This window comes from Jaculus jaculus, chromosome 13, assembly GCF_020740685.1.
Source record: "Jaculus jaculus isolate mJacJac1 chromosome 13, mJacJac1.mat.Y.cur, whole genome shotgun sequence".
NCBI classification, from domain to species: domain Eukaryota; kingdom Metazoa; phylum Chordata; class Mammalia; order Rodentia; family Dipodidae; genus Jaculus; species Jaculus jaculus.
Genome location: NC_059114.1, coordinates 26372421 through 26389817, shown reverse-complemented (window position 1 = coordinate 26389817; position 17397 = coordinate 26372421). Strand labels below are relative to the sequence as shown.

The 17397-nt window shown below is 48.7% G+C and overlaps 1 protein-coding gene across 2 annotated transcripts in view; it reads right to left on the bottom strand.

The window, feature by feature from the left end:
* Positions 1 to 1430: 1430 nt before the first annotated feature.
* Iqcd (IQ motif containing D) overlaps positions 1431 to 17397 on the bottom strand; it is a 33612-nt gene continuing 17645 nt past the window's right edge. The window contains exons 2-5 of one of the 2 annotated variants that reach the window (XM_004668466.2): positions 8877 to 9666; positions 5490 to 5723; positions 3760 to 3831; positions 1431 to 1779 (exon numbers count right to left, since the gene is read on the bottom strand). In XM_004668466.2, the coding sequence (XP_004668523.1) occupies positions 1432 to 1779; positions 3760 to 3831; positions 5490 to 5723; positions 8877 to 9605 (1383 nt within the window). In that variant the 5' untranslated portion in view covers positions 9606 to 9666 and the 3' untranslated portion in view covers position 1431. The remainder of the gene's footprint in view (positions 1780 to 3759; positions 3832 to 5489; positions 5724 to 8876; positions 9667 to 17397) is intronic. The other variant, XM_045132906.1, reaches the window with a different exon arrangement.

Genomic DNA, 17397 nt, shown 5'->3' with positions numbered 1-17397 from the left:
GGTGGCCTTGAACTCTCAGCGATCCTCCTACCTCTGCCTCCCAAGTGCTGGGATTAAAGGTGTGCGCCACCATGCCCGGCTACACTAACTTTCTTTTTCTTTTTTTTCACTCTAGTCCAGGCTGACCTGGAATACACTAACTTAACAGTGAGGTGGGAGGTAGAAAGGAGAATCTCCCAGAAGTTCTTGGTGAGCACTGCTAAGAACAGCAGAGCAAGACTCGGGAGCAAGAACCCCTGTCTCCAACGAGGTGGACAGGCAAGGAGCAACTCAAAGCTGGTTCTCGACCTCCATAAGCATGTGCTGTGGATGCACATCCCATGTGTGCACACACATGCACGTTAATAACAAAAAGTGAAAATAAACCAGGCGTGGTAGTGCACGTCTTCAATCCCAGCACTCGGCAGGCAAGGGTAGGAGGACTGCTGTGAGTATGAGTCCATCCTAGGACTACAGAATAAGTTCCAGGTCAGCCAAGGCTATAGTGAGACCCTCCCTCAAGAACAAATTAAAAAGTAAAAACAATTTTTTAAGTAGTTAACTACCTGGGCACCCAACAGCTACTAATGCCTCACTGCACTTGGATGCTCATGGTGGCTAGGAGCAAGTGCAGGGTAGGCTAGACCTGTGGAGTACTGTGTCCACCTGTGACCCCTGTGGACAGCTGATACCCACACCTAGTGTGTGGTGGATGATGAGCTGTGCAGCTTCCTGGTGTGAGTGGAGGGGCTTGTGGTCCCCGCTGAGGCTATTCTAGCACACACCTGAGAAAGAGAGACACAGCCTCAGCTCCAAGTAGTCATGTCTACCAAATGAAGGGTGTCCCTTGTGTGTGGTTTAAATTGGTTTGTAGAGCCTGGACTCAGTGGTGAAAGCGCTTGCTCATAAAGCCTAATGACCTGAGTTCGATAAAGTTGGATGCACGAAGTGGCACATGAGTCTGGAGCTCATTCACAGTAGCTAGAGGCCCTAGTGCGCCTGTTCTCTCTCTCTCTCCTTCTCTCCCTTTGTAATAAAAGTATTTAAATTGGAGGCTGAAGAGATGACTTAGCAGTTAAGGCGCTTGCCTGCAAAGCCAAAGGACCCAGGTTTGATTCGCCATATAAGCCACAAGTATAAGGTGGTGCATGCGTCTGTAATTCGTTTGCAGCATGGCCATTCCTTCTCCCTCTCAAATAAATCAAAATAAGAAAAAAAAAAAAAGTTGAAAAAGTGCCAGGCGTGGTAGCTCACGCCTTTAATCCCAGCACTCAGGAGGCAGAGATAGGAGGATTGCAGTAAATTAGAGGCCACCCTGAGACTACATAGTAAATTCCAGGTCAGCCTGGGCTACAGTAAGACTATACCTTGAAGAAAAAGATAGTAAGATTTTTTAAAAATTTAAATTGGTTTTTAATTTAGAATATGGTTAAGGAGGGACTGGGCCGGTGCTCATTTCTTACCCTTGGCCTTTTTTGCCTTCTTTTTTTTCTGCCCTGTATCTTTCTCTTTGTCCTTCTCCGTATCCTTGCCCTTGCCCTTGCCCTTGCCCTTGCCCCGCTTCTTCTTGGACCTGAGCATGGAGCGGACCAGGTAGCCCTTCCACACAGCCTGGATGAGGGTGGCAGCCCGCACCATGCGCACCAACTCCTGCTCAGCCTCCACTCGCTTCTTAGAGTTGATCTCATGCTCAGTGCGGATCTGGGCAAACTCCTCCACCAGCACGTCATGCCTCTGCTTCAGCTCTTCCAGCTGCAGCTTCTCCTCCTTGTGGATGTCATCCAAGTCCTCAAACTCGTCCTGGACAGAGGGAAGGCTGGGGCTGAGGCACCCGGCCAGGCCTCTCTGCTCCTTAAGTACACTGGGCCTTCCCAGAGGGCTTTCTGCCCTGGCGGGGGTGGGGGTGGAGATGCTGGTCCTACTGAACCTAGGCCCAAGTGACTCCACTTCAGGAACAAGGACAATCTTGTTTAAAGACCTCCAGTACACCTTCACCTTTCCTTGTTTTCCCTCATATGGAGGTAAATGATCTTTATTTTATGTGCCTGCAGTTTGTCTGCATGTGCATATGTGTTTCATGTATGTGCACTCTACTTTGTGTGTGTGCCTCGTGTGTGTGTGTGCTTTGTGTGCGTGCGTGCATGCTTGTGCATGCCAGAGGACGACCTCAGATGTCATCCAGGTCCTCTGAGACAGGTCTCAGCAGCCTGGAGCTCACCAAGTAGGCTAGACTAGGTGGGTGGTCATCAAGTCCCAAAGTTTCACCTGTCTCCACCTTCCCAGGGCATGGGATTCTATAGGGATGTGAACTCCAGCTTGCGAGGCATGTACTGTGGCCACTGAGCATCTATCCAGCCCCCTCCAGTGACCTTAATGCAGTGTCCCTGGAGGTCTGGCCCCTGGCCAGGTGCCACAATTGAATGGCTCGTCATAGAATTAACCCTTGATGGACTATTAGGAGGAGGGGTTTAGTGGAAGGAAGTAGGTCACTGGGGGTGTGTCCTTAAGAGGTGTGTCTTGTCTCTATCTTGTCTGTCCTCCCCCTCCCTTTCTCCTCCTCTTCTCCTTCTTCTTCCTTCTTCCCCTACCTCTCTTCTCTCTCCCTCTTGTTCCATTCCCCGCCCATGAGGTGAGCAGCTGTACTCCACACTCTCCTGTCCATGATGCTTTGCCTCAGGCTCAAAGCAGTAGGACCAAATGACCATGGACAACCTCTCCCCAAAACCTTGAGCCAAAATAAGTATTTCCTCTTTTTAAGTGGCTTTCCTCGGGTATTTTGTCATAGTAGCAGACATTAACAGACCTGATGGGTGCGATGTACTAGCCACCTTGCCAGGCACACAGTGGGGACACAAGGAAAGAAAGCTGCTTGTCTCAGAAGCAGTTTCCCAGGAACCAGGAGTAAAAGTCTCTGTGTCAAGTGACAAACCCAAAGCTCCTCCTTACATCTAACTATGTTCTTTCCTGCTGTAATTCACACTTCCTTCTCTTCCTCCTCTCCCTCTTCCTTTCCTCTTTTTACCCACTCCTTCTTCCAGGGACATTCACCAAATATCCGCATCCGTAGGGCTGATCAGACAAGGGCCCTGCCAAAGTGGACTCTGTTTGGGGGCCGCTTTACAGTGTTAGGGATGGAACCCAGGGCCCTGCCTACACAAGGCAGGTGCTAGACCGCTGAGTTGCACTCTCAGCCGCCCTGCCTTCTCTGGGTCCCAAGAAACGAGCACAACAGCCCTCCACGGCCAGCTGCTCTCTTAGAGAACACTGGTCAGACACAACTGAGCCCGGTTTGCCCATCTTTGCTTACCAACCCTGCCTGTGTCCCAGCTTGGAGCCAGGGACCACCAGTGATTTCTGGAGGTGGGTGGGGACACACAGGCTACCATGGCCACTCCAGTTTTGGGCTAATATATTGCCAGTAATGACAACTCCTTCACCCCCCTCCTACCCTAGGTCCCAAGACAGACATACTGCCGGTGTTCATCAGATTCTGAAACAAGCTCAGGAAAGTAGGCCTCCGAGTCGGATGACAGGACTCATGCATGACCCCAGACTGGAACCTCCCCACCCTGGCAGCAAAGTTTCCAGGACTGGGGAGCTCTGAGCCAAGCGGATTATGGAATGTGGACACTAGGTGGCGCTACATACTCTCTGAGCGGCTCTGGTTTTAGTTCTTTTCTATTTGCCACCTCCTGGCTTCCCTAGACAAAGGGAGGGGCCTGTGCCAGCAGGGGGGGGGGGCACCTCCCCCATTCTCCCCCATTCCCTGAGGACACATACCTGCTTCTCCCCCATCTCCATGTCATATTTCTGGATCCAGTTCTCTATTTCTGTCTCCACTTTGTATTTTTTCTTTAAAAGAAAAGAAAAAGTCCAGCTGTCTGATGGGGCTCTGCTAGCGATGAGCAGGCCCTGAAGCCGATGCCCACCTGCCTCTCCGTCTGACCCACACGAGCATGTGCTCAGCTGTGAAATGGGGAGACTGAGGCACAGGTATGCGTATTCACTTTTCCAGCCACAGAAAGGAACACAGAGACATGGGCCCCACCATGAATGAACCTTGGGGATGAGATGCTGAGGGAAGAAGCAGAGCAAAAAGCCATGTGCCTGACTCCATTTACATGAAGTGTCCAGAGTAGGTCCACCATAGAGACTGGGGGCAGATGATGGCTGTCACAGGCTGGCGGAGGGGCATGCTGGCTAACAGTACCGAGTTGTATCTGAGATGATGAAAACAGTCCCAAGTGGATAGAAGTGAGGAGTGGGGCTGCATGACACTGAGTGTGCCAAACACCACTAAACTGGTCACCATAAAGTAGTTGCTTGTCTATTATATAGATTTCACCTCAATTAAAACATAAGTAGCCAGGCGTGGTAGCACACGCCTTTAATCCCAGCACTTGGGAGGCAGAGGTAGGAGGACTGCCCTGAGTTCAAGGCTAGCCTAGGACTATCAAGTAAGTTCCAGGTTAGCCTGGGGTAGAGGGAGACCCTACCTAAATAATAATAATAACAACAATAACAATGATAATAAGTAAATCCAGGTGGGATGGCTCATGCCTATAGTCCCAGTATTTAGGAGGCTGAGGCAGGAATTGCCTCAAATTCTAGGTCTCTTGGGCTATGTACATACCAAGACCCTCTCTAAAAAAAGAAAATAAAGAAAGAAAATAAAGGGAGCCAGCAGAGGTAGGAGGATCGCCATGAGTTCAAGGCCACCTTGAGACTACATAGTTAATTCCAGGTCAGCCTGGACCAGAGTGAGACCCTACCTCGAAAAACCAAAAAATAAAAAATAAAAAAAATAAAGGGAGCCAGCTGTGGTGGTACTCACCTTTAATCCCAGGTAGGAGGATCACTGTGAGTTGGAGGCCAGCCTGAGACTACATAGTGAATTCCAGGTCAGCCTGGGCTAGCGTGAAACCCTACCTTGAAAAACCAAAAAGAAAAAAAGAAAGAAGGAAGGAAAGAAGAAAGGAAGAAAGAAGTGAACTTCCTGATCCTACAGAGACAGAGCAGGAGTTAGTCTCAACAAGGCTGGCTTTGGGGGCCTGTGGCCCTCCCACACCCCCAGAGCCATCCATCAGTGTGTGCACAGATTTGCGTTTCTCCTCTTGGGGGGAGGGCCACATATCTTTCAAACATTGCTCCAAAAAGTCCCAATACTGAAAAAGACGGGATCCAGGAGACTAGTCTCTAAGAGGGTGCACTTGGTTTGGAAGGAGAGTTGGTAGATGGGCACATGCTGGGCCAGGGCATGATCTCATCCAGGAGGTCAAGTTCAATATGCCTGAGCTTAAGGAGCTACTTAAAGTAGGGGGCTTGGGGTCAAGGTCACCAGGCTGTCATGCAACTACTACACTGGCACAAGTACCCACTTCACTACCCCCAGCAATGGCCTGCATACTGCCCTTCCTGCCTGCCAGGAGACACTGGCCCAGCTTTGGGCTGCCCAGCTCCTATGTCACCCCAGCCCCACCTCCCCTGCCACCCAGGGGACCCCAAGGCACCTTCCTCAGCGCCTGCTCCACCTCGCGGTTCTCCATGACCAGGTTGTAGTACTGCGAGCGCAGTGTCTGGATCTCCTGCTGGATCTTGGCCTGCCTTGCCTGGGACACCCGGAAGTCCGTCTTCTGCTGCTTCTCAGCCTCCTTCCTGGTGCGGAGGAGGCTGTTCTCCGAGAACTTGAGCACCTGGTGCAGGTGGTTCTTCAGTTCGTGGATCACAAAGTTTTCCTTCTCCACCTGTGTCAGGTCAAGGGAGATCCCATCAAGAACCACATGGTCACCAGGCATGGTGGCGCACACCTTTAATCCCAGCATTTGGGAGGCAGAGGTAGGAGGGTCACTGTGAGTTCGAGGCCGGTCTGACACTACACAGTGAATTCCAGGTCAGCCTGGGCCAGAGTTGAGACCCTACCTCGAAAAATCAATCAATAAATAAAATAAAAATAACCACATGGTCACCAACCAACACAGGCCCAACTTGCTGGCCTTTGCTGTGCCCTCTTGACCAGCAAACCCCCTACAGTACCACCTCACTAACTCAAACCCACCCTCAACCTGCAACAGGCAGGGACAGACTGATGACAGATGACAAAGAGCAAACTCCTTGACCAGATCACTGAGGCCAGAAGTCTCCTGTTTCCTGCCCCTTTCCCCACCTCATCCTGGCCTTTCCTTTTGCTTATTGGCATGCTGGGTTCTGAACCAGTCAGGTTCATTCTCACAATAGATGAAGAAACATACTCTCCATTCCACCTAGAACAGGAGCAAGGTCCACAAGCCAAATCCAGCCACCCATCTGTCTTTGTCAATAAAGTTTTATTGGAACACAGCTACTCTCTATATAGCGCTTATGGCTGTTTCCACACTGTAACAGCAGCTTTGCTGAGGCCACAGGCCCATAGAACCTTGTGTGTGGTCTGTGTGGCCTGTGTAGATGAGACAGAGATAGAAAAACAGGCAGGCTGGGACATGTCTTGTAACAAGTGAAAGAAAACCTAGAAGCCCCAGACAAACTGGCTAAGTCCCACAACCAGCAAGATGGGCCTTACCTGACCTAGGATTGACCCTGAGCCTCATCAGCATGCACAATGAAGCAAAACCTGTCTCTCTCTCTCTCTCTCTCTCTCTCTCTGTGTGTGTGTGTGTGTGTGTAGGGAATACAAGTATAGGCACCTTTTTGGTGGGGGGGGCATACTTAGGGCTGGGTGTGTGTGGCCAGACTCAGCTTTTTTTTTTTTTTGGAGGTAGGGTCTCACTCCAACTCAGGCTGATCCAGAATTCACTCTGTAGTCTAAGGGTGGCCGCAAAGTCTTAGTGATCCTCCTACCTCTGCTCCCCCGAGTGCTGGGATTAAAGGTGTGTGCCACCATGCCCAGCTTAGGCCCAGCTTTTCACATGGGTACCGGGGATTGAACTCAGGTCTTAATACTTACACAGGCATTCTTTACCCACTTAGTTATCTCCCTGGTGACCATGTTTGGATTTTTTTTTTTTGCACATGTGTATGTGTGTTGCGGTATACATGTGTATGTGTGTCCATATGTGTGTGACACAGGGATCCCCCACCCCTGCCCCCTCCTCTGGGGTGCTGGATAACAGGTGTGACACCATGCCTGCCCAGAGTTGATATGGGAGGTGATGTGGGGGTTGAGGGTCTGAATTCTGCTCTTTATCCTTGTAAGGCAAATGCATTATTCCAGGAGCCATCTGCCCACATTGTGAGTGGCTGAGAAGGAGTGAATGCACACTGAACATCTTCTTCTGGAAAGGCATGAATATTGTAAACCTTCCTGGAAAAGCACAGATGCTCACACCATTCTCAGTAGAATGAAATGGGCAGCTCTGCTCAGAGTGGCTCTGCCGGGACAGGAACTGCCATTCTATGATCAACTGTCACTTTTCTTTGGCTCCCAAACCTCTGTGTGAGATAATATATATATTCTACTAACTACTAGACTCCCTCTTATTAAATAGCCTTGTACAAATGTGCACAATGTTCTTATAATAAACAATAAAAATTTATAAAAATTAGGACTGGAGAGATGGTTAGTGGTTAAGGTGGTTGCATGCAAAGCCAAAGGACCCAGGTTCGATTCCCTAGGACCCATGTGACACCAGATGCACAGGTAGATAGAGCCTGTGTCTGGAGTTCGTTTGCAGTGGCTAGAGGCCCTATACACCCATTCTTTCTCTATCTTCCTCTTTCTTTTTATTTCTCTCTCTTTCAAATAAATAAATAATATTTTTAAAAAATCACTCCTGGCTGGGCATGGTGGCACACGCCTTTAATCCTAGCACTAGGAGGCAGAAGTAGGAGGATTGCTGTGAGTTCGAGACCAGCATTAGACTACATAGTGAATTCCAGGTCAGTCTGGGCTAGCGCAAGACCCTACCTTGAAAAACCAAAAAAGAAATCATCACTCCTTGGTGTGATTTTTAAAAATATTTTTATTTATTTATTTATTTGAGAGAGAAAGAATGGGCACGGCAGGGCCTCCAGCTATTGCAAATCAACTCCACATGCATGCACCCCCTTGTACATCTGGCTTACGTGGGTTCTGGGGAACTGAACCTGGGTCCTTTGACTTTGCAGGCAAGTGCCTTAACCATGAAGCCATCTCTCCTGCCTCTTGATGTGATTTTTATCTTATGTGAACAAAGGGTCCATTTGCAAGATGACAGACACTTGGCTTCCTTACCTCCCTGGCCTGCTTTACTTCCTCTTGTTCATGATCTTAGTCTGAGTTCAGTTCTCTTGTATCAGGAACCTTATTGCATCTTGTACTAACCACTACATTGTACCTCTCAACACTAATTAAATGAGTTCCCTAATACCTACCTTCTGTACTGGGAACTCTGTATGGCTAGAAGCATATGGGCTTGTTTATAAGCCCTGCTGCTTAGCAACAACCTTTATGGAGTAAATGAATGAGAGAAAGGTTTTATCCTTTTTTTTTTTTTTTTTTTTGAGGTAGGGTCTCAGGTAGCCTCAAACTCACGGTGGATCTCCTACCTCTGCCTCCCGAGTGCAGGGATTAAAGACGTGTGCTACCATGCCTGGCTGTTTTTTTCCTTTTTGTTTTAAAATATTTTTAAAAATTATTTATTTACTTAAATGAGAAAGAGAGAATGGGTGTATAGGGCCTCTAGCCACTGCAAACGAACTCCAAACACATGCAGCACCATGTGCATCTGGCTTAAATAGGTCCTAGGGAATTGAACCTGGGTCTTTTGGCTTTGTAGGCAAGTGTCTTTACTGCTAAGCCATCTCTCCAGCCCAAGAAAAGAAAAGAGTTATTTTTCAATCATTGAGAAAATGCCTAACCCTAATCAAAAGGTTTGGACCAGTCAGTGGGACTCAGTGACTTTAAGGACGCTGGACAGCCATACCTCCGCATCCCGGCTCTTCACCCTCTCTGTCAGTTCACCCTGCAGAGCATCAATGACCTCCTGGTTCCGGTTGTTCCGCCTGCTGATGTCCTGTATGAACTGGGCCTTCTCCCTCTCCTCCATGGGGCTAATGAGCAGCTTTTCGAACAGGAAGCCCCGCAGCTCCACCAGGCTATCCAGGAAGCGCTGCGCCCCTGCGCTTCTGCCCGCTGTCTGTACCTGAAGCAGCCCGGAGGCCTGGGGGTTGTTGACCAACAGTCTGAGGATGTTCTTGGTGGAGTCTCGGATCTGCTGGACCAGTGGCCGCAGGTTGGACACGTGCAGCTCGATGGACTGGAGGCGGTCCCGGCGGCTCCTGGCGTGGTCCGCGTCTTCCTCCTCGTGCAGCTGCCTCTCCTCCTGCTGCAGGGAGCTGGCGCTCTCCAGCAGGAGCTGGCTGAGGTCCGCATGCTCTCTCATGGCCCTGGCCAGCTCCTCCGGCAACATTCCCTCCAGGGCTTCTGGTTGAAACTCCAAGTAGGACAGCAAGGACACCAGCTCCACTCTGTGGATGGCCTCATCCAGGACCGACACGATCCTCTTGGCCTCAATGGTGTTCAGTTTGGACTTGGAGGGGACCAAAGGCTTCAGCGGCTGGGCTGGCTTGGGTGATGTCTCTGGCTTCAGCTGGATTCTGTGGATGGCCGGCATCTGGTACAGAGAGGCCACCTCGAGGGTGTCCAGGGCCATCTTGTGAGCAGCCTCTTTGTCCTGAGTCTGAGGTGTCCGGCTTTCACTGCCTCCAGCAAGCCTGCAAAGGAACGGGTGACTGCTCGAAGAGTGTCACTAAGGAGGTGACATGGCCATGCTATTGACCCTGCACTGCATTCTGGGCTACTGTACTGTACACATGCTTTTCAGCTGTTTTTAGCTTTTTAGTTTTTATTTATTTGCAAGCACAGACAGAGAGACAGAAACATACAGAAAGAGAGAGAGAGTACATACCAGGGCCTCTAGCCACTGAAAACGAATTGCAGATGCATGTGCCACTTAGTGCATCTGGATTTACACTGGTACTAGGGAATTGAACCTGAGTCATTGGGCTTTGCAGGCAAGAGCCTTAACCATTGAGCAATTTCTCCAGCCCTGCTGTAAGCTTTTTTTTTTTTTTTCTTTATGTTTTTGAGGTAGGGTCTTACTCTAGCTCAGGCTGACCTGGAACTCACTATGTAGTCTCAGGGTGGCCCCGAACTCACGGTGATCCTCCTACCTCTGCCTCCCAAATGCTGGGATTAAAGGTGTGCGCCACCACACCCGGCTTTTTTTTTTTTTTTTCCAGACAGTATCTCATATAGGCAAGGCTGGCCTTGAACTCCTGCCTCCTCCTCCTGAGTGCTGTGATTACAGGGATGCACCACCACACGTGGCCCAGTGTTTAGCTTTATGACAGCCATCAGGGTGGGAGAACTGGGGCTGATGATAAGTCTTGGGCACTTGTAGGCAGGAATCAGTCTCTGTTCTGAGGATTTACACAAGGGGGAACTGGTGCCCTGGTGACAGAGAAGGTGAAGCCACCTAGAAGTTGACAAGGAAAGGAAGCCACATAAGGAAGAGGTGGCAACTGTGAAGCCTGGGCCCACCAGGGGGACCTCAAACCTCAGCCATTACTGGCAGAGGACACAAAGCCATGGCTGGGAGAGCTGAGTGATGGTGTGTGTGTGTGGTGGGGGATATCCCTGAGTTTCCTCCATTTTAGCCAACTAGTAGGAAACTAAGTGACACAGGAGCCTGGGTGCAGCGGCACTCAGCCACATGAAGTGAGAGCAGTCAGGAAGGGCACATCTCTACTGATTCTTGAGTACTGATTTACAAACCAGGGATTAAAGGCGTTGCCACCACGCCCGGCTGGTGCATGCTTTTAATCCCACCACTTGGGAGGCAGAGGTAGGAGGATCGCCACGAGTTAGAGGCCATCCTGAGATTACATAGTAAATTCCAGGTGAGCCTGGGCCAGAGTGAGACCCTACCTCAAAAAAAAAAAAAAAAAGCATGCGCCACCACACCCAGCTAAGATTTTCTGATTTTATACACCAAAATAACAAGAAAATGGAAAAGCCTTGAGAAGGTACTACTTGTGCACACATGCATGCAGGCACATGCATGCATGCGTGTGCGCACACACACATACAATGTATGTATGTATACATACGTATATGTATTTGTGTATATATATGTACACACACACACATACATATATACATACACATACATACATACATACATACATACATACATACATACTGCTGTAGGGTCTCGCTCAAGCCCAGGCTGACCTGAAATTCACTATGTAGTCTCAGGATGGCTTCTAACTCATGGTAATCTTCCTACCTCTGCCTCCCAAGTGCTGGGATTAAAGGCATGCACCACCTTGCCTGGCTGCATCTATCTATCTATCTTTATTTATTTTTTGAGAGAGAGAAAGAGGCAGATAGAGAAAATGGGTGTTCCAGGGCCTCTAGCCACTGCAGACAAACCCAAGCCACATGTGCCAATCTTGTGCATCTGGCTTTACCTGGGTACTAGGGAGTCAAACCTGGGTCCTTTGACTTTGCTGGCAAGCACCTTAACTGTTAAGCCATATCTCTATACCCCCAGATACTATCTATATATACATATTTTTAATATTTTATTTATTTATGAGAGAGGTAGGTGAAAGAGATAAAAATAGGCACTCCGGGGCTTCTAGCCACTGCAAACAAACTCCAGACACATGCACCACCTTGTGCATCTGGTTTACGTGGGTCCCTGGGAATTGAACCTAGGTCCTTTGTCTTTGCAGGCAAGTGCCTTAACTGCTAAGCCATCTTTCCGGCTCCTGCATCTGTATTTTTAACTGGCTATGTGATATTGACTATCTCAAAATGCATTTCCTGCTGGGCGTGGTGGTGCACACTTAATCCCAGCATTTAGAAGGCAGAGGTAGGAGGATCGTTATGAGTTTGAGGCCACACTGAGATTACATAGTGAATTTCAGGTCAGCCTGGGATAGAGTGAGACCCTACCTGGAACCTCCCCCCCAAAGAAAAATCATTTCCTTTGTAACACTAGCATATGACTTAAAAAATACAATTTGGAGCCAGGTGTGTTGGCACATGCCTATGATCCCAGCACTTAGGAGGCAAAGGTAGGAGAACTGCTGTGAATTCGAGGCCACCCTGAGACTACAGAGTGAATTCCAGGTCACTCTGGGCTAGAGTGAGACCCAACCTTGAAAAATGAAACAAACAAAAAAACCCAAAACATAAAAAAATTTAAAAAAAGATTTGGAAAAAGCTTCATCTAGATATGGTGGCTCACAGTTATAAATCCAGCCCCCCAGATTCAAAGGCAGGAACACTGCCTTCAACTAAACTTCAGTTAAGGTCAGCCTGAGCTACAATGTGAGACCCTAACCCCCCCCCAAAAAAAAAGAAAAAGAAAAATAGGGGTAGGAGAGATGGCTCAGGGGTAAAAGATGCTTGCTTGCAAAGCCTGTAAATCTAGGTTTGATTCCCCAGTATCCATGTAAAGCCAGATGCACAAAGTGGAATATGCATCTGGCGTTCATTTGTGATGGCAAGAGGCCCTGGTGCATCCATATTCTCTCTCTCTTTTTCTCTCTGTCTCCCTGCTTGCAAATAAATGATAAATAAAAAAAATAAGCTGGGTGTGGCGGCACACGCCTTTAATCCCAGCACTCAGGAAACAGAAGTAAGAGGATTTCCATGAGTTTGAGGCCACAATGAGATTACATAGTGAATTCCAGGTCAGCCTGGGCTACAGGGAGACCCTACCTCCAAAAACCATAATAATAACAACAACAATAATAAATAAAATAGGGCTAGGGATGTAGCTCAGTTGGTAGACTGCCTGTCATATACAAAGTCCTGGTTTAACACTGGGTGCTGCATAAACCAGATGTAGTGGTGTGTGCCCACAATCTTAGCATTTGGGAGATGGATACAGGAGGGTCAGAATGCAAGGTCATTGTCAGCTATGCAGTAAGCTCAAAGGCAGCCTGGGCAACATAAGACCCTATCTCAAAAATAAACAGGACTGAGGAGATGGCTCAATGGAAAAAGTGCTTGCTGTGCAAGTTTTAAGTACCTAAGTAGAACCCCTAGAGTCCGTAAAAGCCAGAAGCTGTCGCAGGTGTCTGTAGTCCCAGCCTGCGTGGTGAGAAGTGAGGCGGTCATAGGAGGGCTCCTGGAGACTCAGGGCCGTAAACAAGGAGGAAAGTGAAAACTGACACCCAAAACTTGTCCTCTGACCTCCACATGCACATGGTGGCACACCACACCCACATGCCCAAACTCACACACTGGACATGTACACACACATGCACATACAAATCATTCAATCAAGCCGGGCATGGTGGAGTACACCTTTAATCCCAGCACTCGGGAGGCAGAAGTAGGAGGCTCGCCATGAGTTCAAGGCCACCCTAAGACTACATAGTTAATTTCAGGTCAGCTTGGGCCAGAGTGAGACCCTACCTCAAAACAACAACAACACATCTTCAATCAAGAAAATAAAAAAAGTGTCACAAGGGGGTTGTAGAGATTGCTCAGTGGTTAGGGTGCTTGCCTGCAAAGCCTAAGGGCCCAGATTCAATTCCCCAGCACCCAGGTAAAGCTGGATGCACAACACATACATCTGGAGTTTATCTGCAGTGGCTGGAAACACTGGAACACCCATTCTATCTGTCTCTCTTCTCTCTGCTTGCAAACAATCAAAAACTTTAAAAAGTTTCCTTAGGTGTGGTAGGGTGGCACAAACCTGTCATTTTAACACTTGGGAGATAAAGGCAGGAGAATTGTAAATTATATAGCGAGACCCTACTCCCTCCCAAGAAGGATGGGAGGAAGGAAGAGAGGGCGGAAGGGAGGGAGCCTCAGTTTTACTGGAAATGCATCTCTGTCCTGGACAGCATTCTGGAACATAAGACAGACATCAGTGAACCAAGTAGTTTTCCGTCTATGGTTTAGGTGATAGCACTGTACCAGTGTTTGTTTTGTTTTTGTTTTTTTGTAGCCAAGGATGACCTTGGACTCCTGATCCTCCACCTTCCAAGTGCAGGAATACACAGGGATTTGCACCATACCATGTCCAATGTGAATAGCTCTGACAGGCATGTTGAATTTATATAAGAAGTTAACATTAAGGGGAGCTGGTGCAGGGAACAGGGGAATTCTATCTTTTGAAATGTTTCTGAAAATCTACAATTACTACAAAACAAAAAGCTTATCTAAAGGACTATTTACAAGGAGACTATTTACAGGGACTAGGAAGATGGCTCAGTGGTTAAAGGTTCTTGCTTACAAGCCTGCTGGCCCAGTTCAATTCCCCAGCCACTCACATTAGCCAGACCCACCAAAATGGTGCAAGGCTGGAGAGATAGCTTAGTGGTTAAGGCACTTGCCTGTGAAGCCTAAGGACCCATGTTTGATCTCTCTCAAGATCCCACATAAGCCAGATGCACAAAGGTGAGGCAAGCGCAAGGTTGCACATGTGCACTAGGTGATGCAAGCATCTACAGTCTGATTGTACTGGTTGAGGCCCTGGAGTGCCAATTTGTTGGCACTCTCAAAAAAAAAATCCAAACTGGTGCAGGTGTCTGACATGTGTTTACAAGTAGCACACCCATATGCAAACATACCCACAAATGCATGCACTCACAAGTCAGTAACTTTTTTTTTTTTTTTTTTTTTTTTTTTGGTGTTTTGAGGTATGGTCCCACTCTAGCTCAGCTTAAAATTTTTTTTAAAAAATCAATAAAAGACTATTTCCAAAGCTCCACAGTGATGGTCAGAGTCAGTCATTCAGGTGGCTTTTATGCCATGAAGGTGCAGGAGCTTCCCAGCAGCCACACTGGCATTCCTGCCCTTGCTGGGGACCTGGAACTAGTTACTTATTCCCTGCACTTGGGCTCCCCTCAGCTGTCAGGCAGGAATCATAGAGCCCAGTGGGAGGTGCCTAGCACAAGGTCTGTACCCTGCACATGCTCAATAAGTAGCTACTATTATGGGCCTGGGGAACTGACACCTCAAGCCCAGGATGTTGTCAGTTCTCCATGAATCTGATAAATGCCAGCCATCCCCCAGCAGCTGGGGAACACACCACATTCTCATGTCCCGGCTCAGTCTACCCCTCCTTCATCCTTGCCCCTTGTCCTGCTGACTTGCTCGCTGATGTTCCCACAGACGAGCTTACTTGTTTATTCTTATTTTTATTCAGATTTATGGTGTGTGTGCAGTATGTGGTGTGTGTGTGTGTGCGCATGTGCATGCTCGCAGGTGTGTATGTCCTTGAGGGCACTAAGCAGGGACAGAGGAAGACATTAGGTGTCCCCCTCTATTACTCTTCCATTTCTATCTTGTTTTCCTGGGACAGAACTCCCTGGTTTTTGTGTTTTGTTTTCCAAGTTTTTCACTCTAGCCTAATTCACTCTGTAGTCTCAGGCTGGCCTAGAACTCGTGGGGATCCTCCTACCTCTGCCCCCCAACCCAGTGCTGGGATTAATTAAAGGTGTGCACCACCACACCCAGTTTAACTGGCTGACCAGAGAGCTCCCGTGACCCTTCTGTCTCCCCTCCACCCCCGCCACCCTCAGTGTAAGGTCTACAGGCATATGTGGCAATGCTCGGCTTTGTACATGGGCATTGGGAATCGAACTCAGGTCTTGTGCTTGTGCAGCAGGTGCTATTACCTGCTGAACCACCTCCCCAACTGTTTATTTGTTCCTCCTCTCCTAATGAAGTAGGGGCTCAGCCTTGTGTGGTGGCATACCCCTGTAAAGTGGGAAGCTGGGAGAGGATTTGGGGAGGGGTAGACAAGGAGCTCAGTTTCAAAATTCCAACTACAGGACACTAGGGGCATCACTATGTACTTCAGTGCCCCTAAGTGTTAGAGCCTTGATCCTCAGCCTGCAGGGCTGTTGGAAGGTGGTGGGCCCTTTAAGAGATGGGGCCTCATGGGAAGTCTTTAGTCTCTAGGGCTTGCCAGACCTCCTCTCTGCTTCTGGGCCACTATAAGATGAGCAAGCTCCACCATGATGGGCTGCCTCTCCACAGCTACAAAGCATCAGAACCAACCAACTGAATACCCCTTTCCTCCTTGGAAGTAGTTTGTCATGGAGACTTGTTACGGTGAAAAAGCTGACACAGTAGTCTTGGTGGCACGGTCCATCAAAAATCCCTGCCCATTCCTTCCTGGGAGATGAATATTGGCTGGATTGAGGGGGGGGGGGGCATGGATGAGAAATAAGGAAGCTGATGCTTCTGGTTTATTCTTGAAAACCCAGATGATTGGCAGAGACCCCCTACATCCCCCCTGCCAGACACCCTGGGATGCTGTTCTTGTGTTCTGGGGCCTGGTTCTTCTGTGATGTCTTTATGGCTTTGCTTAGCCACTGACCTGTTGTTTATGATCAAGAGACCTTGGCCAGCTGCAGCTGATAACACATGCTCAGAGTGCCGAGGGGCCCAAAGAGGAGGAAGTGAGACTTAAAGCCACACAGGACTATCGTGGGTTCACCAGGCCACAGAGTCAATGCAGAGGAGGACAAGGAAGAGAGGCAGCTGGTCAGGTCAGATGCTGATGATGCTTGACTCCTTGGTGAGGCAAATGGAGCCAAGGTCAGAACCCTCTTTGGGGCTGAGGACTCACACGAGGAGGGGGTTATTTTGCTATGCCCCCCCCCCCCCACCGAGGTAGGGTCTCACTCTAGCTCAGGCTGACATGGAATTCACTATGTAGTCTCAGGGTGGCCTTGAACTCATGGCAAACCTCCTACCTCTGCCTCCTGAGTACTGGGATTAAAGGTGTGTGCCATCACGGCTGCTATCTTGCCTTGCTGTGATTCATTCCAACTTCTAGCTGTCCAATCCAGGGAGTTGAGTTCCTTCAAGGCCTTTTTGTGACAGTCCAGTTTAGGAAGCAGCCCCTTAGAGGATAAAGGATCTCTGCCCTGAAGCCGCAGGACGAATGTGAACAAAGGATTTAAAGAATGCACGTCTCCCCATTGTCCACCCCACCCCAGCCTAAAGCTCTCAGGTGTAAATCAGAGAATGCCAGCACTTGGTTCAGAGACCGCGCACGGCTGGACGAGCAGTGCTGTATGAAAGGTTTCCAACTTGCTTGCAGCTAGATTACCTCTTTTGCTTTAAAGGGCAAGCTTGTTTTCTTTGATTATGGTGACGCCCGTCAGTGCTCGACAGCTCATTTGGGTGAACAAGAAAACACCGGAGGGGTGGAGGGAGGACTGGGCTGGTGGGTGAGAAATACAGTAAAGCACGCTAATGGAAATCATCCAAGAACCTGCTTTCCTTGAATTCTAATATTAGTGTTTTGTGCCCTTCTTTAATGCCACCAACCTGAATATTTAAATCATTTCCAACTTTGGCCTCCCCCTTCTTATAGTTCCTGCCCCGAGAGTGAAGCAAGATCGTGACTGGATGGGGAACTTTAACTGAAAATTCCTTCTATTTGTCATTCATTCTGC